The sequence below is a fragment of the Schistocerca cancellata genome, chromosome 2 (assembly GCF_023864275.1).
Source record: "Schistocerca cancellata isolate TAMUIC-IGC-003103 chromosome 2, iqSchCanc2.1, whole genome shotgun sequence".
Lineage (NCBI taxonomy): Eukaryota > Metazoa > Arthropoda > Insecta > Orthoptera > Acrididae > Schistocerca > Schistocerca cancellata.
Window position 1 is genome coordinate 578,062,087 of NC_064627.1, and position 26,177 is coordinate 578,088,263.

Sequence of the window (26,177 nt, forward strand, 5' to 3'; positions counted from 1 at the left end):
ACATGTGGGGTCCCACAAGGTTGCATCTTAGGGCCCTTACTTTTTCTTGGGTATATCAATGATCTTTCATCAGTAACATTATCAGATGCCAAATTTGTTTTGTTTGCCGATGATACAAACATTGAAATAAATAGCAAATCAAGTGTAGCCTTAGACAAATCGGCTAATAAAATATTTGTGGCCATTAATCACTGGTTCCTAGCAAATTCTTTGCCACTAAACTTTGAACAAACACACTACATGCAGTTCAGAACTTGCAAGGGGTGTCTGACGAGTATATATTTAACATACGATGACAAGCAGATATTGGTGGCCAACTCCTACGCCATTGATGAATTTCTCAGTAGAACCAACTGAGTTGTATATATACAAATACAATCTAACTTCTGCATCATTTCAGTGCAGTAATGTGTTCATTGTAAATAAGTATTGTAGTAGTTCTATTGTATGTTTATTACCTTATAAATAAAAAACTTTTTTTAAATTTTAAATTCAGTGCATTAATGTGATCTCAGTAAATGGGTGTTTGTAAATTGATTCTTTCATACGATTTTCATTTAAAAAAAATGACGATCATTCCACTTGGAACCTGTGGAAAGTACATAAGCTTATTTGTTTCAGTTGTAGATATTTGTCATGTATTATTGTTTTTCTGACATGTTCTACATCCTGGAGGAGCTCATCACTACAGATCAATTGGAATGAAAGTAAATCTAATCTAATCCAATCTGTGCCCTCGTACATCCTGTTTGCAACGAGCAACAAGCTGTCATGGGCCGAATGCACCTTCCAGTAAACCTCAGTCTCGACGAAATCGTGAAATGCTTTGAAAAACGATCGGCTTCAATTTTACAGTCATGTTTGGAAATCTTTCTTCAACGTCAGTTTAGATTTTAAAATTTACGTAATAATTTTTAACTCTTGCTGTATTGTTTATGTTCATTGGGGAACAGGAAGAAACAGGCACTTCGAAATACAAAAAGTCAAGGGAGGTGACGCAGAGTCACAGGACTCATTTGGCAGGAACGGAATGTAAAACGCTCTGATTTTTGTCTTCCTTTGTCTCCCTTTACTGCTGGAGCAAATACTGGGATAATTCCTAAAGCAAAGCCACATCAGTTATTCTTTTCCACCCACACCCCCTTCGAACTTATGTTTATTAATAACACTGCGAATGTTATGTCTTTCGTGCAATGACCAGCCTTTTCCCCCCACTGTAAAAAGAAATACTTGGTCTCAGCTGTACTGTGAATTGCCAATCTGAATCTAATTGCTTCTCGTCCGTTTCTTATTGGCAAATCCAGTGATAAACAGTCGAAGCTAAGACAGCATATACTGGCTTCGTAGCAGATCAGTGTTTTATCAATTTATAGACCAAAATGTCAAAGAAAATATGTTAAGCATCTTCCCATGTCAAAGACGCCAAGGTAGATCAATAATATGTCTGTTTTTTTTTCTCTTGTTGCTATTTGATATTAACGTGAAAACGTTGATTTTATGTCGTTTTACCAATGAAAACTCGAGTAAATAATTCCGTTTAGTGCAGTAATTTATTTACTAGTGTAGTTATTTAGAACTTGCAATTTCCAACTTAAGCAAATACTGGTAGGAGCCCTTCAAAAGTCTCCGGCAGATTTTTCCTACCCTGGTCCAGCACAAATATGTATTAACGACCGCGATATCAAGTGGACGTTAAAGTCGACCTTCCCATACTTAACAATAATTAATTCCAATTAATGGCGTTTAAAATCTTCAAACAATTACGATCCTTAATAATTTCAAGTAAAAGAAAAGGTGAAGCCTTATCACAGTTTTTACTTGCAACAGATTACCATACGAGACTGGCGAGCGCGTGGTACAATTTTTTTTTTTTTTATCGCAGATGCCAGAATGCAATAATTCCAGTTTCCAAAAGGGCAGTCATAAGTTATGTTCGGAAAATACTAATTATTTATAGAAATGTAAAAACTGGTAGAAACCGACCTCGGGGAAGATTAGTTTGGGTTCTGGAGAAAAGAAGTAACATGCGAAGTAATACTGGCCCTATCATTCGTACATTTAGACAAAGCTTTTGACAATATTGACTGAAAGACACTCTTTGAAACCCTGAAAATACCAGGGATAAAATATAGCGAGCGAAGGATTATCTGTCGCTTGTACTGAAAGGGGACTGCAGTTATAAGATTTAAAGGATGTGAAAGAGAGGCATTAATTGAAAAGGCAATGAGACAATTTTGTAGCCTACACCCGATACTATTCAATCTGTGCTTTAAACAAACTGTGAAGGAATTCGTGGAAAAATTTAGAAAGGGAATTAAGGTTGAAGGAAAATAATATTGCTAATGAGACAGTAATTCTGTAAGAGAAGGTAAAGAATTTGGAAAAGCAAGAATGTGGTCGGATTAAACCAGGAGATTCTGAGGGAATTTGGTTAGGAATTGAGACACTAAGGTCTGTAGAAGAGTTTACCTGGTTGGACAGGAAAGTAACTGGTGATGGCAGAAATAAAGAACATAAAAAGCGCACACTGGTAATGGCAAGAAAAGAATTCTGAAAATGAGAAATTTGTCAACAGCAAATATGAACTTAAAAGTTTAGAAGCCCTTTTGGAAGGTAATTGCGCTCAGTGTAGCCTTGGACGGAAGTGAAAAGTGGACGATAAGCAGGACAGACAAGAAAGCAAAAACTTTTGAAATGTGGTACTACAGGAGGATGCTGAAGATTGGACGGATAAATGGTTCAAATCGCTCTGAGCAGTATGGAACTTAACTTCTGAGGTCATCAGTCCCCTAGAACTTAGAACTACTTAAACCTAACTAACCTAAAGACATCACACACACCCATGCCCGAGGCAGGTTCAAATGGCTCTGAGCACTATGCGACTTAACTTCTCAGGTCATCAGTCGCCTAGAACTTAGAACTAATTAAACCAACTAACCTACGGACATCACACACATCCATGCCCGAGGCAGGATTCGAACCTGCGACCGCAGCGGTCGCTCGGTTCCAGACTGTAGCGCCCAGAACCGCACGGCCACTCCGGCCGGCTGCCCTAGGCAGGATTCCAACCTGCGACCGTAGCGGTCGCGCGGTTCCAGACTGTAGCGCCTAGAACCGCTCGGCCACCCCGGCCGGCTGGACGGATAAATAGAATAAATAATGAAGAGGTACTGAATGGTATTGGAGAAAACTATGCCTTAACTTGACTAAAAAATAATCGGTTGACAGGGCACGGCAATACGCATGAAGGAATCATCAATTTGGTAGTTGATTGAAGCGTGGGAAGTAAAACTTGTAGAAGGAGACCAAGGCTTTAGTGCAGTAATCAGGTTCAAATGGATATGGTCTGCACTAGTTATGCAGAGACGAAGAGGTTGCGAAGGAAAGCCTGGCGTGAAGTAGTGTCCCAAAGTCTTCGAATTTAAGATAACTAAAGGAGAGATGGTGAAACTTTGCACGTCTGTGGTGCACTGTCAAAGCAACGGGCAATTTTAACAGTTCCGATCACTGTATCGCAAGCCCCCTCCCCTCACATGAGATTAGGGAGTCTGAGATTGAATCCACAGCTTTGGCACACTGTTTGATGAAGGAATCTGGAAGCTGCCTCCTTCATCTCCCTCAGTTCTCAATTTCCTAAGATGAGTATTTTGTTTTACCGCCAGGATTGTAATTGCTCACAGCAGGATCAAGCGTAATCACTTGACCGCGTTTTACCAATCTCAGCCACAACAACGGAACTTTTCAGATTAGCTTTCATGTTTCCTCAACAGTATGTCTTGTCGGTGGCAGCTGCGAGCGACTTTAAAACGAAGTTTAAAACTTTGATGTAGTTCTCGGTCAAACTGGATAAACCTACATCATTGCTAACAACATTTTCTAAACTTTTTGCGAAGTTCAAGAGCGCATTTCTACTTGGATGGTAAAAATATACTTACTAAAACATAACTTCAATTCAAAATAACTTCTCTACTTATTTTGTTCATGCCCTCTTTCAGTAAATTTTAAAAGCATTTAGTATCAAAATAGAATTATTTGATATATTTTGTGACGGTTTAAAACATAACATTTTACTAGAAAATTGAAGTTCTTGGAAGTTAACGGTCTAGCTAACAAATAGTTCACGTCATACAAGATTTCAGGATGGATGCTGCGTAATATAGATATGGGAGTTACTATGGCTGGGAAGAAATGTTAGTCGTTCACGGCAGGGTTCAGTAACTGTATTTATAAAGTTAACAGAGAAATTGGAAATAATTACAGTTACAATGTAGCCAGCTCTGAAAATCTGCTGCAGTAATAATACATGGACACTACTTAACAACAACGCAGGCACTTCAAAATCTTTCAATCATGATACAAAACGTCTGACTGAAGAAATACAGCAACCATCCGAGATGTGTATAACCAAGACGCGTTTCGGACTTTTATCCATCTTCCTTTGCCATAATACTTTTATACCTCGTTTGTATGATGTTTTTATAGAGACATAAGTAAAGTGATGTAACTCACGTACCGAGTTTATTTATTTTTCTCATTTCTTTAACTATCATGGTTGCCCAAAAGCCCAGCTATTTAATTACTCACTGTTCGAAGGAACTAGAAGCAGCTGCAAAGAAAAATCTGAAAGACTGATTTGTCACATTTTTCATACAAATTACCCTTGGTTTCCAAGAATTGAATACAGATACCAAACCAAATGCAACGCAAGTACTTGACTGACAAATGAAGGTCACTATATGTTGTCGCGGAAATTATATTCATACACAGTGCAGCTAATAGAGCAACAAAATGTAGACACACCATAAAAATTGTAGCTGCTATGGACTATCGGAACAGGAGGTATCAGTTACGATGAGAATACTGTAAGTATCAATCATTTTTCACACAAATGGATTGTTTGAGACAAATAGACAATAATATGACATGAAGCACTCTATAACAGAGTCTAGTTACTTGATTACACTATCGGAGACAAAAAAATGCAACACACCAACTACAACACAAACAGTTCTCGCATTGTACACATTTGATGAAAGTAGATCGGTCGTAGTTCTCACCGAAACACGTCTTCCGTCAATCCTTCTTCGAAGCAGTACTCCAGGGGTGTCTGAAATACACTAGGAAAGTTTTTGATGTAGCCGCAGTAAAAAATGCAAATTTGATTATGTTAGAGAATCGTGTCGCCGAGAACTGGAAGTATACAAACGACTGAAGGCATGAAAAGTGGTCTCTCCGCTATATGTTAATGTCATTATCAGAAGATATCATAATTGTATCAGTGATAAATTTTCGAAAATTTTGTGTGGACGGAAGAAGAAGAAAACGTCGGCAGGTTGCGTGATGCCAAAGCACTTTGCTGGAATCAGCTTCTTGATGAATTCAACGCCTTCAGGAACGCAGAGTTGTGTAGTTCGTCAGCTCTACAGGCTGTCCAGGAGTCAGTCGAAAGAAAGGCTTTAGTTTTTTCTTGTATATCTAGCCACATTACTTGTTCTAGGAAGATTTTCCAATCCATCTTCGTCATATTAGCAGATTTTCTAGCAAACACCTTGATGTTCGGTAAATTTATATTCATATCTACAGGAAAATGGCCGTTGGGCTCCGATACAAGGATACACAAGTGGGATCCACACCAAAGATATGCTTGCTTCCCTTCATTGTGAGAGCGCATCCAGATAGTAATTATCAAATCTTGATTGGTCGGCGTTAATTATTTGATACGGTGATAGACGTTTTTCCTCAATGAGAGATATGATTTCTCTCGCGAATTGACAAGCTTCTTGTTGAACATCGACATCTCCTTCAATCAAACGCTTGCTAACTTCGTGGGCTATTTTGCGACAGTTATTTTCAACTAAGCAGCTGATGGAGAGAAGGAAGTGAAACTTGATGACGGCTTAAAATATTTTGCTCGATCGGGACTCTTAAATTGATGCTTTGAGATCGACTGTGATGTGTGCTGAGATGGTTCAGTTGGTATCAAGGATACGCGCCAAACACAAAGTTCCGTCTTCGAATCATGTGTTTGGCTCAGATTTTTGTCCTGCGAGGCGGTTACATTACAGCTAGTACTCCGCTGCAGAGTGGAATCACTCTAATGAAACTGTCATAGTTGCATACGAACGAGGAGGACGATGCCATATTGAGCAAATATTGAAGTTTTTTGTGCTGTTCCTTGTCCACTTTTTCTTCAGTGTGTTTTGTGTTACTTTGTCGTCTCTAAATATAAATTATTGTCTGAACAAATTGTATTAAAAATTATTTTGAGAGGGATGTACACCATTTTACTTACTTTGTGCAACTATAATTAATTTTAGTTTGCCTGCTTACTGGGATTTAGATGTAAAGAGTTTCACACTCTCCTCTTCGCGTAAAAGCGAGACTTTTTTCGAACACTCCTAAGTTGTAAGATTTTATTTTTATATTTTTGACACAATCACTTTTTTACGATGCAATCATACCCGGTTTCGGCCTTCAAAGGCCATCTTCAGATGCTACGAGCGGCATTTGATGAGTAAGTGTTCATGCTTTGTCAACTCGCATGCATGAACACCTGTTCATCAAATGCCGCCGATAGCATCTGAAGATGGCCTGTGAAGACACAGTTTACATGGTATTAAATTAATTCGTGTTTTATTATGGAACATACAGATCGTTACAGATGAGTTTATTTAATTATTAAAAATTTTGGGTTTAAGAGTAAGATTAAATATGCAATTCTCTTGCCCTACACTGTATACGTACTACTAAATAAAAATTCATCTTCAGAAATCATGACGTTGTTTACAAGAAAGTTATTCAACTTAAAATTAATTTGCCTATGTCGATGGTGGTTACAGTCCGTAGCTGTTGACAGCCAGCCATTTTGCGTTTATTTTTATTCATTCGGATATTAAGTAGCACAGTTAAAGTCGACACAGTATTTTTCATTTTGATCATTTGTGGTATGAATCAGAGCTATGTACTTTAATATCCCGGACCATCACTCAAAACAATCATTGAAACCCTTTATCTTGTCTTACGAGTGACTGGATGTTAATTGTTCTACGGAATTGATGGCAACAGAAAATTCTCCAAAATTCATTTAATAACTTAATAGTATCTGAATAAAATATATTACACACCAAAATGATTTATTCTTCCTCCTGGGACTCGTATATACTTGAATTATACATACAGAAATGACGGATTTTGCAAATTGGGCTTACATCCTTCAGCGTTACGTCCACGCTGTTTCTCAGTTAGAACTGAAATAAATCATTTCTTGTTTCTCCGCATTTTCGCCTTCCATGATATTTTACGGCCTGTGATACGAATTAGCTTCCCAGATAAAACTCAACAGATCGTATTGTTGTTGTTGTTGTTGTTGTTGTTGTTGTTGTTGTGGTCTTCATCTCGAAAACTGGTTTGACGAAAGTCTCCACGCTTTCCTGGACAAACCTCTTCATCGGTGCATAACAGCTGCAAAATACAACTATTTGGACCTGTTTAGTATTTTCATTCCTTGTTCTCTCCCTAATCTTTTCACCACCTCCCACTTGTGTCCTACCAACCGCTGCCTTCATTTAGTCAAATTGTGCCATAACTCCCCCCCACCTCCCCCCTCCTCTCCGAATCCGATTACTGCCTCCTCACTAGGCACTCGAGTTAACTATCTAATCTTCAGGATTCTTCTGTAGCACCACGTTTCTAAAGCTTCTATTCTCATCCTGTCTGAACTGTTTATCGCCCAAGTCTCGCTTCCATACAAGGCTAACTCCAAGCTAGTAACTTTAGAAAAGACTTCCTAATACTAAAACCTATGTTAGATGTCAACAAAGTACTCTTTTTCAGAATCGCTTTTCTTGCTATAGCCAGTCTGTATTTATATCCTCTCCACCCCCGCCATTATCTGTTTTGTGGCTCAAACAGCGAAACTCATCTAGTAGGCCTACTTAATAGCGTCTCACTTCCTAATCTAATTCCCTCGATATCACCTGATTTCATTTGGCATTTCCTTCGTTTTACGTTTGTTGACGTTCATTTTACAAACTTTTCTCAAGACACCATCCATTCCGTTCGGCTGCTCCTCCAAGTCCTTTGGCGTCTCTGAATTACAATGTTATAGGCAAGCGTAAAAGCATTTATTTCCTCTCCGTGATCACCAGTTCCCTTTCCAAATCTCTCATTGGTTTCCTCTCATGCTTGCTCCGTGTGCAGACTGAAAAACAGTGTGGTAGACTACAGTCCTGTGTCACTCCCTTCTTAACAATATCTTCCATTTCATTCCGTTGAGGTCTGACAACTGCTTTCTGTACAAGTTGCCAACAACCTTTCGCTCCTTGTATTTTACCTAATCTAAAGTGCAAAATTTCACAGAGTGAATTGCAGTTGATGTTGTCGAAAGATTTATATAAATCTACAAATGTTATGAACATGGGTTTATCCTTCTTCAACCTATTTTCTAAGGCAAGTCGTAGAATCAGTTTGGACTTTCATATCCCTATATTTCTCCGGTATCCAAACTGGCGTCCACCGAGGGCGACTTATACCAACATTTCCATTTTTCTGTAAATAATTCGTGTCAGTATTTTGCAGCCGTGACTTATTAATCTGCTAGTTTAAATATCAGAGAAGTGCCCATCCGTTATTGACGCGAAGCATACTGACTGGGCTACGTCCCATGAGGGATGGTGAGGTCACACTACTACGACGAATTTCGTCAGGTCTGTGCAGTCGCCTTCTGCTACAGAGTGAGGACATACTACCGCTTCCCATCATTCGGCAGCACGTTCCTTCGCAGAATTCGTTTATTCTGGCAGGCTACGCAGTTTATTTTTGCAGAAGAGGTAAGTGAAACAATGAGCTAGTTCTTTTCAGAGAAAACACGGCTTTTCGAACATTAAAAAAGAAAAAAAGATTCCTGAGAGATCACTCGACACTGCGTTAAAGAGGCAGCGTGATTCCTGGGACGCCAGCAGGTACACACGAGACCTGCGCGACGACAGACGGAGAACAAGGCAAGCAGCCGGCAGGACGCGGTAGCTCGCGGCCAGCCGTCGTTAACGTGTCCGCAGGCTTTGCCGCGAGAGCTTCCGGAGTGGTCGCCTAACAACGTTTGAAGCCACTATGCTGATAGCTAACAGGCGAGGCGCTAAATATAGAGTCCGACGCTCCCAACGGAACTCACTAAAATGTGCACATCGCATCCATTCTAGAGCTAACATCGTAAATATTTGCCACGCTCCCTGAAGTGGCCTCTTCTTTTTTATGAGAGGGCCCTTCTCTCTGTTTCAGATTAACGACTGGACGCCGGAGTGCTACAACAAGGCCAGTAAACTCCCTGCGGAAATGCCGGACCACCTTAAGGAATATATAGCCAATGAAGCAGACTCTAAGGTAAGAAGTTCTGTGAGGTTGTCTGCCGATGACGCTCTTGTAACATTGAACTCATAACGCCTGAAAAAGTATATCGGAATACTGATGGATCTGTAGAAGATCGACTCTTCGCACGGAGCCTTGGAGTTGGTCCTCAATGCAAATAAGCTTGTAACGTATCATATTTCTGGGCACGCATGTGTGCTAGATCTGTTCGCTATTGTAGTCGTCTCAGCTAGTTTCCGGTTCGTCCTGAAAATATCGGGCCTGTCTTTCCCCAATCCTTCTAAATGCCTGGCGGTCGTAGCCGATTAAGCTGATTTTAAGAGCGAGTAATGTCCTCATGATGACCCATCTGTTTAAACATCCGTGGCAGAGGAACTCCTGCCAGGAAGTAGCACCTAACAGAAGCTTTATGAGTGAGAGCAGGGATTGGTCAATGAAAATTTCTCCATTCTGCACCTGATTCTGATTGGCTGGACGCCTAAATGTGAAATAATAGGTTCCTTCAAGCTACGACAAGAGAATATCCGATAAAATTTGCGAACTGACTTTGTTGCGATGAAGAGTTTCCAACTAGTGATTGTTCTTTCATTGCTCGAACGCATATCCTCTATGTTTCTTTGTTTGATCACCTGTAACGCTAGCTGCGAACGCAAAACTTCCTTCAAGTCCTTCGTTCCGAAGCTAAAGTTTCGTGTTTGACAGTATATGTATTGTAATTTGTATACTAATAAAATGCTGTGCTTAATGCCCTGATGCATAAATGGTCTATCAAAATCACGTTGTTTTTGGTGCAACATGACGTAGTAAAAGTCGCGAAATATCACGTCAATATATAAATGTATTACCTTCAATCTGCCTATGTTTATGGTTTCAAATTAACCTACTTTTAAAGTTTTAAGGTACCAATCCTATACGTACACGTATATAATAGTCATATACAATAGTTATTTATAGAAAGCACATAGAACTAGATGACAATTTAAAAGGTCGCGACAAGGTTCAGAAAAGTATTTTCTCCTTGTTGATATTTCTCATTTGGTTCTTCCATTCATTTTCCGAAAATGTATGCACATCTTGTTTTACACAATAAGTCCATTATGGCATGACACATTGCATCACAAATGAGAATGACTTAGTGTGATAAAAATTCATATATACATTAATAAACAAGACCTGAAATAACTGCGTAAAGAGCAACAATTAGTTATTGCAATTTCACATTCCCTCTCTCTTCCCGCCTCCCCCCCCCCCCCTTTCCCCCACAAGAATAGCAAATGAAATCGTTAGCACCGTTAGAGATCATGTACACAAAAAATATTAAGTCTTGCATGATTGTTTATCTCTTTTATGCTGGAATTTTTCTAATGACATATTTTTTGATTCGATGTGCAATGGAAAAATACATTTTGAAAACAGTTATCAAGGAATAAGCTGTCAACATTCTCACTGAACAAGGAAAAAATAATTTCTTTTATTTAGGCTGACAAGTTCGACATCTGAATTCATAGCTGAAAAAGGCTGTTTTTATAAAAGTAAAGATTTCTGGTATATGAACATAGAGATTAATTTTATACTTTTTTATTATATGCATTCAATTTACTGGTAGATTTCCAACAGGCTTAGATGTTCTCAATATGTAAACACTGCCAAGTGCCAAATGTGTGAATTCTGGAAGAGAGGTCTCCTACATGTATCTATTGCTTTGTACTAATTATGTCTCTCATGGTTTGTTTCTAAGTGAGAACTATGTCTTAACAAGATGGGGAGATTAACCAGAACATGTATTACACTACTACGAAAGAGATAGAACAGTGTGAACAAACTCTGAGATTGTTATGCTTTAATGTGTCACATTCCAAGTTGCAATTTAATAATGTGTTTTTGTCGTATTATATTAATTTGAATCCGTAAGTCTAAACAGCTAGTTTCCAACACTAGATGTATATCAGAATTACTAGTTTTCGAGTAACTCTCATTTCTTTCTTGTTTTTTAGATATTTAAATTCAGGAAGATGGTAATCCAGTTCAAATTATTATGCTACGTCATTAAATTATCGAGATTCATGTAGGATGTCAGTTAATTTTGTAGTGCAGGAACTGTAGCAAAAAACTCTTAGAATGTGTGATCTGATGTTTTTGCGTTCTTTAATCAATGCGTATTAATGAAAACAAGCTAAACGTGGACTGGATAATGGTTATTAACAACTGCTTTCAAAATATACTCACAAATTATGCTACCAGTCTTCAATTTACCAGAGAAGCATATTCTGTAAATTTAAGACGAAACGACTCTAATTAAAAAAATAACGTACCTAGAGAAGGTAACACACAGGTGCTGAAGTATGTCTTGTGCGCGATATGTTTTACTTCGCACTACTAACCAGTTTCAACTGGTCAGTGACCTTCAGGTACACGTGTACTAATGTTCATACACATAGCAGTACAGTATGTCATACAGGAAACAAAACACGAGAGAATACAGCAAGAACGTCGGATTTTCGTAAACCACATCACAAAACATACTGGTACTCCAGCTTGGTGTGCGGATACACTGCCGAAGTTCGTGATGAAGCAGACCTATCTCGTATTACTTTGATTGTGGCGTTTTTGGTTGCTAATTCTGCCGGAGTATTCCCTCATGATTCGTTATTTATTGTGGAATCGTATATAAATTGTTAATGAAGTGTTTCCGATGAATTGACAGCCTCAGAGAAAAATATTGGCCATTTCAGTTGATCAGTGAATCCTAACATGGGGTAAAAAATCAGACGCGTGAAAGCAAAATTTATTTAGTAAACCGACAAAAATAACTTTAATATTCTGCTAGGCGACTAATGCTTGCTTTGCTGATAATGTCAAAATCAAATCAGAGAATTAAAACAACTCACTAAAACAAATAACATTACTTTAGCCTAACATGATGTAGAAATATTTAAATTCACCTGCCAGTTCCCAGTTATATAAGTCTGAATTTTGTTTCATTTGACGGGAGTGCTTCCTCACTGTATACATTTAGCTTTGTGGCCTTTGCACTTTGGAGATGCCGGAAGAACTTCCTCTGACAGGTTCTAAGAGTTGGAAATCGCCATTGGCCGTAACTGGTACAGCTTTAGGCCATTCAGAATCGACTGGAACCGACAAAATTCTCTGCGGGAACGCAGCTTCACCTCTGCGCATGTTCGTGACTAGTCTCACCACTGCTCGGACTGATCTAATTTCGTGGAGCACTTTGGAAGGTCGCGAAATCTGGGAGTCGATCAGTAGCTCTCCGGCATGTTGGATTGTATACTCTCTGGAACGGAGATACTGATTCGAGAGGAGTACTTATTTCTGTGGTGTTTGGAGACTTAGTCATCCTCGAAGTATTTCTACCACATGAGAGACATAGCAAGAGTTTTACCTGTGCGTGAGTGTGAAGTGGTATTCTCAGCGATTCGGAAGGTAACACATCGCAAATGTTGCAAAACAATTGACAAAAGAAAATAAGAACTCTGAAAGAATAATTACCAAAAATGATCCTATTAAAACGCCTCGCAAATGTACTGACCAAAAATAGACTAAGTGAAATTCCGAATATTGAATGACACACACGCGAACATGTAGCACAGCACTGTAAGAGTAAGAATGTCTGACAAAAGAAATGATATCTGAACGAAACTTTAACTGAACTGACTTTCATGATAATTTGTAACGCAATGGTTGACTGTAGATAATCTTACTGTGTTCTAACAGTGATGTTAAACTGGTCCTAACAAACTTTCGTGTCTTATCTTGCGGCAGTGGAAACTCGGTACTGCTCGGAAGTGGTGAATGTTAGAATGCAGCGCAGCAGAAAACCAGCTAAAGAAAACCTTGCCCAAGTGCAATGAAAGCAAAAACAGCTCTGCTAAGCATATCATACTTTAAGCTTTAAGTAACTATTGGTCCGCTAAGTGCAATGTGAATGCGGTGTCACACAGTTACAAAATAAAACTTTAGTAATGTGACGGTGAAAGAAACTGAACTTAGTGAATGATATGGAAGTGACTAGCACCTAAAAACTGTATAATGAATCTGGTTTTTTAACGACTACAATAATCTTTACAAAATTCACTTTCTATCAAAAAAAGTAACTCTGCTACGTAACTCGTTAATAAACTGCTAAACGAGTGATGAATCTATGACTGTGAGCCGAAGCCATGTGAGCAGGTAATTGTATTTAATGTAGTCTCAACAGTCATACTAAATGTTCCGAATCAACAAAGAGAAATCAAAGGAAAAGGTTGTCTTTCTCAAACTCGTCGTAAATTACGCACGTGCAAGTTATGCATCTCCAACATTACCTCAATATCTTCACACTTCTAAAATCAGTCTTTATGAAACCATATTTCCACAAAACCAGCATCGTCTGCATCTACATCTCTGTGTTCTGTTACGTATTTTCCCCAACCGGTCAGCAGCATGACTGACACTAGATTGCCACTTAACACACGCGAAAGCTACTCTAGCAATGACAAACTACTGACAGGCAAACATCACATTGCTTGTACTCAGAACCTGCGTGGCGTCACATAGCGACAATTAAAGACAATTGTCAGAAAATATACAGTGTACAAGGATGACGTACGTCTCATCGAATAAAAAGAGGACTCATATCACTTTCATCGACAACCAAAAATAAGCTGGAGACCTTCCATCACCTTACAAATAATTATGGTATTGCTTGTGTTGTTAAGAAGAACGACGCACTGCAGCGACTACAGTCGTGAAAGAAATGCAATGTATTCGCAGCTGCGAATGGGAACAACTATCAGTTGTATGATGGAATGATGAGGAGGTAAATTTGTGCTGTATAGGGGTTGAACCCGGATTTCCCGCTTTACGTGAGCGGTCGCCTTTACCACTTTGGCTACCCCCTGGCAACTGACGACCGGACCCAAACTTCCATATGTCTTCGTTCCTGCATCACAGTCTGTACTCGCACACCCATTATGTAATTCACGTACAGGGGGAGAACATTTTAATTCTAAATCGCAGCCTGGTGTCGGCGGATCAATACGATATTGTAGTGCCTGTTTTGTTAAGAAGAACGGTGCAAGGTTTCTTCGGACATAGATACACGATCGTTGTTCGTATTCGCAACTGCGAATACACTTCATGTGACTGTTAAGGAAGTTCTCTTAAAGCGCGATCTGTCGTTTGATATTAGAAAAAGGAAGCTGCGAGTAAAGTAAGGACATAATGTCAACAGAGAAATTAAGAAGTAGCCGCTGGAAATGAGTTCGGAAAGTATACATGTAGGGGAAGTATACGACAGCGTTGTCTACGCTAGCCTGTTTTGTCTTATTCAAAGCTCTTTTATGAAGCAAACATCTGTTGCATTAAAGCACCGATACGTAACAATATGTTATAGCTCTAATTGCACTTTGTCAGTAGACAGCGGGAGCGGTGTTCCTGAAACAAAGAGCTGGCTCTCAGTGCGCGGGGTTCTGGCGATCGATAAGCTGATTGGACAGGTGCGGCATGTGCTAAATCTGCCCAAGCCGTGGGAATAGACACAAGTAGTGTGGTGGAATGAGTCCCTGCTCTTTCTTCAAGGCCCGATACGTTGCCAGACATCTGCAGCCTACTCGATAGTGATGTCTTTGTACATCGCCATTCGGAAATGGTCTTTTGTTGAAACATGAAACCAACACCTGAAAATTACAGTGCGAGACATTATTGCCTCTGGCGACCCTTTGCACTTTGAAGTTTAAGGTATAGGAACACGTACTTTCCAGGGTGTCTCGTCCTGTGGCCGAGACACGGTAAATTTCTTTCTTGGTATTGTTTGCGAATTCTAGGACTTTTCCCATCCTCCACCATATTTAGAAGTTCGGTCAGTCCTGTAGGCCCACATTTCACTGATTAGGTGACGCCTATTTAGAACGGAACTGAGATGTATAAACTATCTGAGTACAACTTTTAAATTCAGTTGAACTGCCCCAGTCTTAAATGAAGGTGATATTCATGTATACTGTCTTGTCAATACTCAGACTTTCAACTCTGGTAATACGTTAGCCCATATCGCTATTCTTCTTGCTTACAACTATAAATTTTGTGTTTCTCGCGTTGAGGCACGAACCTCAATATTTTCCATCTTGTGTTACTCTGTTCAACAGATCTCGAACCTCATCTAACCGACCAACAAATGCAAGAGTGTCGTTAGCATTCCTGAAGTTGTTTTGACATTCATCGCTGAAAAGAGCCTCGTCATCAGTGTATCTGATAGCTTCTCGGAGAGATTAATACACAAGTGCCTGAAGAGTCAAGAGAACAATAGAGTGTTAGACGAGTTTGCTGCTTATCTGATACTTAACAGAAATATGTACTGTGTATGAGATCAGCAGTAAAGTATGTACCTTCTCGCAACAGATGAAAGAACTCTTCACATTGCGACCTTCATTTCATAATGATAGAGCACACCACATTGAGTAAACGAAACAAAGCAGATTTTGAACCACTATGAAATAGTACCCAATCAATCGTTCAGTCACGATGACACTCGCTTTCCGGAGAGTATCTACAAGAATACACTACAGTGTGTCTTTGTTCGTCGATTAATTTGTTGGCACTTAGGTGTTGGACGTGAAAATCTTCCTTCCTTCTTAAAAACCTTTCAACTTTTTACATCAGTATGGATTTTTTTACGCTATCCATTTCCTCCTGCCCCCTCCCCCCCCCCCCTCTCTTTTCATCGCTTGATAGCTTTGGTATTGTACTTCTACTGTTTTCTGGTCCCCCGTTACTACTTTCAGCCAGTATTGACCTCAGGAAATGTTTTTATATGCCTCACTATACGTTCAACGACCTTTATTTTTCATTTTTCTGCTTTCTCGAAGAACTTTCTTTCTTCTGTTCTTTCCTGCAGGGCATCTGTTTTTCCTCTGAGGCTATTTCATTTTGAAAACTCCCCTAAACATGCTCATATTCATCGCTAATACTTGTTCTTTACATTCCGCACTCTTTGTACAGCTCTTCCTTCCAAAGAGCAGCACACTCCAAGCAAAAGAATTAACAAAACCATTCCTCATTTTGATGATTATTGATTTTCTTGTTTAGAGGCTTTTCTTGTCCTTGAACTAACTTTAGTAAGCACTACCCGCTTTTCAGTAACATATATGCAACTATTTTCTTGAAAAATGATGCTTCATCAATAGCAAAATTTTTTACGTTTTCTGTTTTATATGTTCCGAGTGTCAAGTTTATTGTGATTTGTTGGACACTCTTGTCTACTACTACCGCTTTTATTTCGTTACTGATCGCCCTTTATTTATACACTTTAAGCGTGGCTGCAATTACATTCATTCTACTCATATCCTTTCCTGAATCCATACCTAAAATATTGTAATCAATAAATCATGTGCAAGTGATTGCTTCCCTTTTGCTCTCGTTGATATTTTAACTGCTTCTTCAATAAACATGTTGAACAAGTACACTAGTGTCCAGAAGTTAAGCATTATCACGAAAACACGAAAATGAAAAGACAGTCTCCATAAATGTTTATCTGAACCGCACTTGTTCGCTTTGTAGAGGAAACGAATACTCCATGCTGTGAATATCGGCATAATCAAAAGGTACTCTAAAACACTGCATGGGACCGCTCACGTCTCAGTCTTGCGTGCTCGTTCATTGTGAGTAAGCTATAGTATCTTTGTGAAATTGACAACGTAATGCCACAAAGACGTCATCTGGATCCGCTTTGCAGGGCGGAATAATCGGTTGCCTGGAAGAAGACCAAACACGGACCGAAGTCACAGTATCCTTGGATGTGCCACAAACTAACTATGAGGCGTTGTAATGATTTCGAGACACAAGAGATGTCCTCCCCACAGCAGGACCAATTTATGGCCGCAACTTTGCGACGAAATCGGAGTACGCTGCAAGACAATTGGCTGCAGAGCTTGCAACTTCCTCAGGAGTTTCTGTTTCCCGACAAACTGTGTAACGGAGGGTCAGAATAGCAGGGCTGTCTGACTCCGTCAGTGTGCATCCCGCTCACTCCTGCGCAGAGACGGACCCGTGTGTTGTGGAGTCCGAATTAGACCATAAACGGTGGAATGTGCTCTTTACAGATGAATCTCGCTTCACTTTGCAAAATGATTCTAATCACACATTACTCTGGCGAGGAACTGGTAGCGGATACAACCCAGGAAGATCGTGGAAAGAGACCGGTTTGGTGGTGATGGCGTCATGGTGTGGGGAGGCATCGCATTGGGTGGCCATACGAAGCCGCACATCTTCCTTGGTTGTCGGACAAGTGCTGTAAACGCTCAGAGGTACAGAGATGAGGTACTGCTGCAACACATTCGCCTTTTTAGAGGTGCAGTTGGGTCAGACTTCCTCCTTGTAGACGATAACATCCGCCCCCATTGTGCAGCTCTGGTGGATGAATTTCAAGAAGGTGAACATATCAGTCACATGGACTGGCCAGCGAGGTCCCCGGGTGTGAATCCTATAACAAATGCCTGGATGCAGTAGGGAGGCGCATTACTTCCTGTCAGCCTCCATCGAGGACCTTCAAATCTCCTCATTGTTCTTACTGAAAAACGGCAACCACTGCCAAGAGAGCTCTTGAAACATCTCGTAGAGAGCGTACCATGTCGCTGTGCAGCATGTGTAGCTGTTAGGGGTAACCATATCCCCTATTAACAGCTTCTTTTGTTGTTGTAGAGATTTCCCAGTTGTGTTATTTCCGTACAAATGAGTATCTTAGCTATCAGAATTTTTCTAGCGTTATGTTTCGGGCACTGTTGTATGCCAAATGTCTTGTGATTGAGCTGCAGCTTGTCCAGTAATTCTTCCGATTTGATGATAAGGCAATCTGACCTCTTTTCGTGATTATGCTTAACTGTTAGACACTAGTGTATGACGGTGCACTTCTCACTGCGAGTCTTCTGTCAAGTATCACACACACTCTTAAAATGGCTTTCTTCGGTCATCTTACAGGTATGAAACTGAAATGATCTTCCTCTCTGTATGTTCTTTCGTCTACAATGTCAAACAAAAATAAATAAATAAGTAAATAAATGAAATAAAATAAAGAAAAAAAACCGGAATGACCCAGTGAGGAAGAAGAAAACGAAATGGAACTTCAAGAGTCTCATGTTACTTCAGTGATTTCAAAATAGAGTAAAATTTAGAAAGAACTTGACAGTAAGAAGGCCATTTATAAACATGACGTTGCACCCCCTCTGGCTAGCATGAATTCACTAAGTGATTTGGGAAGGGGGTCATAAAACCTAAGGCAGACTGGTTCACAACTGTTGTAACTGGTTCTAGATATCCTGAATTTTGGCACTGAGACGTATTTGACGTCCATGTTGGCACAATGTATGCTGTATCGAGAGCGGATCTGGGAATCTTGACGGCCACCAAAGAACCTAATCAAGCAGACAGTTCATAGAGAAACGTGCCATAAGAAAAAGAAGCATTGTCCTGTTGAAAAATGACACCATGATACTGTCGCATAGGAGGTAAACTTGAGGACGCAGAATGTCCGAGACGTGCCGTTGTGCCTTCAAAGCTCCCTCAGTCACCAGAAATTATAGCCCACGGCTCCCCGCTCTATGACGTCAGAAGTAACACTGCTGTGCCTCTCCAAAACAGTGGAAGGATCGGACGTCTCCCTGGGTCGCCACTATACTCGCCGATGATGGTCATCCGTCGTAGTGCAGAAGTGCGATTCATCGCTGAAGACAGTACGACGCCATTCGTCGACAGTTCATGCTTTCTGGTCACCGCATCAGTTCAAATGCATCTGTTTGTGTTGTGATAATAAAAGCAATTTACGCACGGCATAGTAACTCCCTAGTCCAGCTGCTACTAGTCCCGACCAATAGTGTGAAATGACGCATATCGTTGCAGGGAAAGGAATCCATTACTTGTTTCAGGATGGTAGTCGCAGATGTGAAAGGTTACCGTTTACTTGACGCACAGTACGGCGATCGTCCTCTATGGTGGCTGACGTGGTTGACCAGGGCCTTGGCGACGACTCTGGCTGCCCTCACGTGCCTATCCAGTCCATCACCACGCCACTATCACATCCGAATGTTCCAGAAACGTAGACACTGCACGATTCGACCAGCCGGCCAAATAGTGTTCTTCAATGAGGCCTGTCTGGTGCTGATAACACTGTCTGACACGAGTGCGCAACAGCTTAGTGTTCTTCAGTCATAATTCAACATCTCGCGCTGTTCTGGCACCTTGTATACCCTACCAGTCCTGGAACAACAACCGCAAGCAGTATGCACGTACTCTGGTAACCGTCACGGAGATATTCAACTCTGATCATTTATATATCCACCGATGTCCTGCATGAAGTTTCACTGACATCCAACCATGTCTTCTGGGTACTTCCCTTTCTGTCAGGTAGTGTATCTTCGTTGCCCTGTAGTACTAATACATGATACTTGTTTTGTATTTTCCGCAAACATTACTGCAATGACGGGATTTTTGAGCTGACGTACTAGTTACACGTAAAAGGTACAGCATATACGGACAGTTGTCACTCGGAGACTTTATGTTGAAACGTTGTACAGTGATTACACGAGGAGTCAAACGCGACATGACTCTTATATCCATCATCAAAATACAGGGTTATTAGAAACAATCTGGAAAGCTTCTAAGGGTGCTGCAGGTTAGATTATACTGAGCAATAATTGGCAAGAAAAAATTCGAAACGTTGCGCCGTTTCCGAGTTAATTAACATTGAAGCTAGCCTATCAGGCCATTGCGCGCGCAAATTCAAGCTGCCCGCCATAGACGGTGTGGCCTAAAGCCGAGCAAGACAGCGATAAGCCGGCCGGAGTGGCCGAGCGGTTCTAGGCGCTTCAGTCTGGAACCACGCAACCGCTACGGTCGCAGGTTCGAATCCTGCCTCGGGCATGGATGTGTGTGATGTCCTTAGGTTAGTTAGGTTTAAGTAGTTCTAAGTTCTAGGGAACTGATGACCTTAGAAGTTAAGTCCCATAGTGCTCAGAGCCATTTGAACCATTTGACAGCGATACAAATACAAAAGCGGACATGGGATCGAAGAATCGAACCCGAGTCAAAGGCTATGCTGTCTCGTGCGCTATCATCTAAGCTGTGAGAACAACTGACACTCGTATCTGTCGGGTCGCTTCAATTTGCGCTCGCAGCGGCTTGATTGGCTAACTTCAATGCTCATTAACTCGGAAACGGCACAACGTATCGATTTCTTTTCTTAGCAATTACTTCTCAGCACAACCTACGCTGCAGCATCCTAACAAGCTTTTCGGACTGTACCTGAGCACCCTGCACAATAGTCGTATTAAGCTAACATCACTTAACGAAGTTTATACGGTTTGATATTACTCCGTTTTTTCTTTTTTTTATCTGCAGCATTCGACTACTACATCTCTGTTTCACTCGTAATATGTGTCAACCGATGTCTGATGTCGCAAGCAAACGCTGTTGCACGTTTGTCCTACAGTTACTCTCTGTGCTACATTTTCATGTTCAAACTCCATGTTGAAACACACTAAACCGAGCAAGGTGGGGTATTGCTTAAGATGCTGGATTTGTTTTTCGGAGGAAAGTGATTCAAATCCTCATCCGGCCATCAAAATGAAGTTTTTAGTTGTTTTCCCTAAAGGCCGGTGTGGTTAATTTGGAATGGAGAAAATTCATTTCCTTCCCCATCCTCATATTATCCGAACTTGTGATCTAACTATAATGATCTCGTCATCGACGGGACGTATAATCCTAATCTTTCTTCCTTGAAATATATTTTGAGATGCCGTATTTCGTTCTTGATGCACGAATGTTCCCTGATTTTACCTTTTAACTGAAAATTTCAGTGACTGTCCCACTATAATCAGCTAAGACCATAGGGGTTCATACATATATATGAATCCTCCAACAAATTTGGAGCACGTTCATGATACATACATTTACTACGAATACATATTACCTTCAGTACCACTTCTAATGTCTGTCATTGTTTTCTATTACTGCGGCCGGCCTTTGTGAGCGAGCGGTTCTAGGCGCTTCATTCTGGAACCGCATGACCGCTACGGTCGCAGGTTCGAATCCTACCTCGGGCATGGATGTGTGTGATGCCCTTAGGTTAGTTAGGTTTAAGTAGTTCTAAGTTCTAAGTTCTAGGGGACTGATGACCACAGATGTTAAGTCCCATAGTGCTCAGAGCCATTTGAACCATTTTTCTATTACTGCAAAGCGCCATGTAACAGGTTATCAGGAGTGCCTCACTGAAATATACTGCACTCTCATGAAGGATTGCCTCCAATTTAAAAATAGTTTGTTTTTTTTTTTACTGTAAGGTTCAAATGGTTCAAATGGCTCTAAGCACTATGGGACTTACATCTGAGGTCATCAGCCCCTAGACTTAGAATTACTTAAGCCTAACTAACCTAAGGACATCACACGCATCCATGCCCCAGACAGGATTCTAACCTGCGACCGTAGTAGCAGCGCGGTTCCGGACTGAAGCGCCTAGAACCGCTCGGCCACAGCGGCCGGCTCACTTTAAGGCATCAGCAGTGGAATCTATAATGTCACCGTTATGACATACTTTTGTTTTGATATGTATTATTCATGGAATATAAAACACACGCACACGCACATATAAACATAATAGAAAGGTATAGACGTTAGTTTTCAGCATATACTTCGTTAGGTTGGAAACATGTACGTGTACGTAAACAAACCAAACCGGATGAGATACACAATGAACGCAAAGCAGTTATTTCTATATCAGTGTTATGTTTGCATTAGTGAAAGAAGACTGACAGTGCATCAAAACAACAAGTGCAAACAAAATGAAAAGTGGGAAGAAAAAGGTTCGAAACACAAAAAATATGGTTATGTTTCGTAAATAGAGCGGTAGTTCGACCTCCATGTGACGAGATGAGAGAACACACCGATGCCAACTAAAAACAGGAAGAATCGTAAGTAATGCTATACAAATTAATATATATAAGCTAAAATTGCGTTCAATGTTATGTAATGATATACATTTATTTTCTCGACTGATTTCGGTTGAAAAATTGCGGAATTTGTTGTGGGACCACTGCAGCCCCTACAGTTTAATGAAGTTCCGGTAGTTGGTGTATATACATATATATAGCTAATGTTCGTCCGAACGTTTATTAGATCACCATGTAAATATCTGAAGTAAGTCGGTCAATAACTTTTCGAGATTTTCGATAACAACGTAAAAAACAACGGCTTATCTTTGTACGGTAGTAAATACACAAGGAGCGTCCAATATGCATTTATTTTCTCGGCCGATTTCGGTTGAAAAATCGCAGAACTTGTTTCGGGACATCATGGAATGTCTCCACTTCAGCCCCTACAGTTTGACCAAGTTCCGATAGGTGGTGGTGCTATACGTATCCTCCAAAATGGCATCTTTAACGGAGATGGTCTCCAAACAGAGAGCTGACATTAAATTTCTTTTGGCGGAAAACCAGAACATCACAGATATTTGCAGGCACTTGCGTAATGTCTGCGGAGACCTGACGGTGAACAAAAGCACGGTGAGTCGTTGGGCGAGGCGTCTGTAATCATCGCAACGAGGTCGCGCAGACCTGTCGTAACTCCCGCGTGCCGGCCGGTCGCACGCAGCTGTGATCACTGCAATGTTGGAACGTGCGCACACTTTCACTCGAGCTGACTGACGGATCACAATCAAACACCACGCTGTTCAACTGGACGTGTCTGCTGATTGTGCTGACACACTCGTCCACCAGTTGGGGAACTCAAACATTTGCGCCCACTGGGTTCCTTCGCTACCTACTGTAATAGAAGACTATGAAGAGCAACGAAGGACCATCTGTACGGAATTGCTGGTGCATTATGGGGCTGATCGTGATAATTTTTCGTCGAACATAATCACAAGCGATGAAACGTGGATTCACCACTGGAAAAGAAAACGGCAGTCCGTGGAGTGACACCACAAAACCTCTCCCCCCGAAAAAAAGTTCAAAGCTGCGACCTCAGTCGGTAAAGCCATGGCGACAGTCTCTTGACTCTGAAGAGATTATTGTGTTGTCCTCCCTTATGGTGTAACGATCATCTCTGAAAAGCATTGTGCTACCCTCAGAAACCGGAAGAAGAAACGACTTCATCATGTTCATTGTCACAAAAATGCAAACGAACTTCTCCTTCTCCATGACAATGCAAGGCCTAACTCAAGTCTGTGTACCCGAGAGGAGCCCACAAAATTTGATTGGGCTGTTCATCCTCATTCACACTACAGTCCGATCTCGCACCTTTCAGCTTCCTTCTCTTTCGCCCAGTGAAGGATGCACCGCAGGACGCAGTACGTGGATGAAGGTGAGGTTATTGATGCAGCAAGACGTATCATGCAGACATACCGGCCTTCTCAATAAGACGACGCAAGGCCGTCGCATTAAACGGAGACTGTTTATAAAAATGGGCTCTGTAGCCAAAAGAGTGAGGAACATAAGATGTACTGGAAACATAAATAAAACCAACTTGTTTTTAGAAAAAAAAGAGTGTTGCAGTACTTATGGAACGCCTGTCGTACATTCTCTCTTGGTAATTTGCCGGTGATACGTTTCGAAACAATAACGATATCTCATGTGTAATGTTTAAGGGCAGTGTTTTAGAGAGCTGTCCAAAATTTTGCACGCCGATTCAATTCGAAGTATGATATTGTTATTTAGACATCCAGTCTGAAGACTGGTTTGACATATTTCCCCACGCTAGTCTATCATTTGTAGGTGTCTCTATCTTTGCATAACTACTGCAAGCTGCCTGCTTTTGAACATACTTACTGCAGTCAAGTCAATGTCTTCCTCTAACTGTTTTGCCTCTCACTATTCCGCATATTCCAAACTGACGATTCGATAATGCCTCATGATGTATCCTACCAATCGATCAGTTCTTTTAGGTGATGTATGCCATACATTTCATTTTTCCCCTGTTCTATTCAGTATGTCCTAATTAGTTGTCCGATTTATCCATCTAGTCTTCACAATTCTCCTGTAGCACCACATTTCTTCTTGAATGAACAATTTATTTCCCACGTTTCACCTTGGTACATGGTCACACTCCAGACAAATACCTTCAAAGAAGTCATCCTAATACTTAAATTTTTATTCAACTTAACAAATCTCTCTTTTTCGGGGAATGTTTTTCCTGAAATTTCCATTCTTCATTTTACGTTCTGTATTTCTGCCATCAGCAGCTATATTGCTGCACAAATAGCGAACTCACCGACCACTTTCACTGTCTCATGTCTTGATTTAATTCCCTCAGCATCGCCTGGTTTAATTAGGCTACGTTCCATTACCATTATTTTACTTTTGTTGATATTCATCATAGAACGTCACTCTAAGGCACTCTCCAATGCCATCAATTTATTGACCAAGTCCTTTGCTGACGGAATTACAACGTCATAACCAAACTTTAAAGTTTTTGTGTCTTCTCCCTGAACTTTGATTTGCTTTCCAAATTTTTCACTGGTTTTTGTTACTCCTTACTCAACATACAGACTGAATAACTTCGGGGCTAAGCTGTAGCCGGCCGTAGTGGCCGAGCGGGTCTAGGCGCTACAGTCTGGAACCGCGCGATCGCTACGGTCGCAGGTTCGAATCCTGCCTCGGGCATGGATGTGTGTGTTGTCCTTAGGTTAGTTAGGTTTAACTAGTTCTAAGTTCTACGAGACTGATGACCTCAGCAGTTAAGTCCCATAGTGCTCAGAGCCATTTGAACCATTTTTGTTAAGCTATATATCAGTTTCACTCCTATCTCAACTATTGATTCTATTTCACATCCTTTGACTCTTATAACTACACTCTCGTTTCTGCACATGTTGCTAATAAACTTCCGCTCACTGTATTTTATCTCTGCTACATTTAGTATTTCAAGGGCAGTAACATTTTTACGGACAGATTTGGTGATGAGAGTGTTCTTCCTCTCAGGTGCTCACTGGGGAAGTGGTTTCGATACGGTCAGTTATGTTTGTGTGGGGCTGAAATATTTGACCAGATGTTACTGGAAAACTCTGGAATAGAGCAGAATCATCCAGTTATCGTGTCGATAGGACGAGGGCGGCTAGCCCGACGCTCGTACGGCGTCGTTCGATCTGCACGCAACACACACAAGATACAGTACACATCGTCGCTTGTTCCTGTAATTTGTAGGTTATACGTTGCCAAACACTAGTGATGTCTCGTGTGTACTATTAAAGGAGCAGTGGTTTCAGGAGCTATCCAAAATTTTGCATGCCGATTCAATTCGAAAATTAAAACACATTGTTTTTAGTACCATGTTATATCTGAGGAAATCAAGGACAGCATTATTGCAATTTTCTTATCAAAAATACAGTAGTACTCGTTCTCGGACATCCTCGTTCTGACAAGGAATGGAATGAAACTCATATCTAACCATACGTTTACCAGTTCCACTAAACGCTAGAAATCAGGCTGATGTAAGCTATGTATGCTTTATTTTGCTTTGTCCATAACTGCTTGAAGCTATAAAATGGCGTTAATAACCGTTTAGTGACCTGCTAGGGTAGCGTAACACGCTAGCTCTCGATACGGAGTATTCGACTGGTACCAGCCTGAGTGTCGTTTTCCGCGCTTCTTTAAACAAGTGGGGAGCTGATCCTCAATTTCTGCTTCAGAAAACAAAATACGCAAACTGTTAGAACACGACGCCACACACATCAAAGTTTACACGATTCACAGACAGATGGCGTACACTATTTTCCCTCCTCATTATTTTCCCTGCTTTGTTAAGTGACGACTGTGCGACGGGAAGGTCGTCCGAACACAAAC

General features: G+C 40.8%; 1 protein-coding gene across 1 annotated transcript in view; it reads left to right on the forward strand.

Moving 5' to 3' along the window:
* Nucleotides 1-8,669: 8,669 nt before the first annotated feature.
* The window catches only part of LOC126156662 (sodium/potassium-transporting ATPase subunit beta-2-like), a 121,977-nt gene continuing 104,469 nt past the window's right edge, over nt 8,670-26,177 (forward strand). The window contains exons 1-2 of the mRNA XM_049916325.1: nt 8,670-8,828; nt 9,277-9,378. Coding sequence (XP_049772282.1) covers nt 8,670-8,828; nt 9,277-9,378 — 261 coding nt within the window. The remainder of the gene's footprint in view (nt 8,829-9,276; nt 9,379-26,177) is intronic.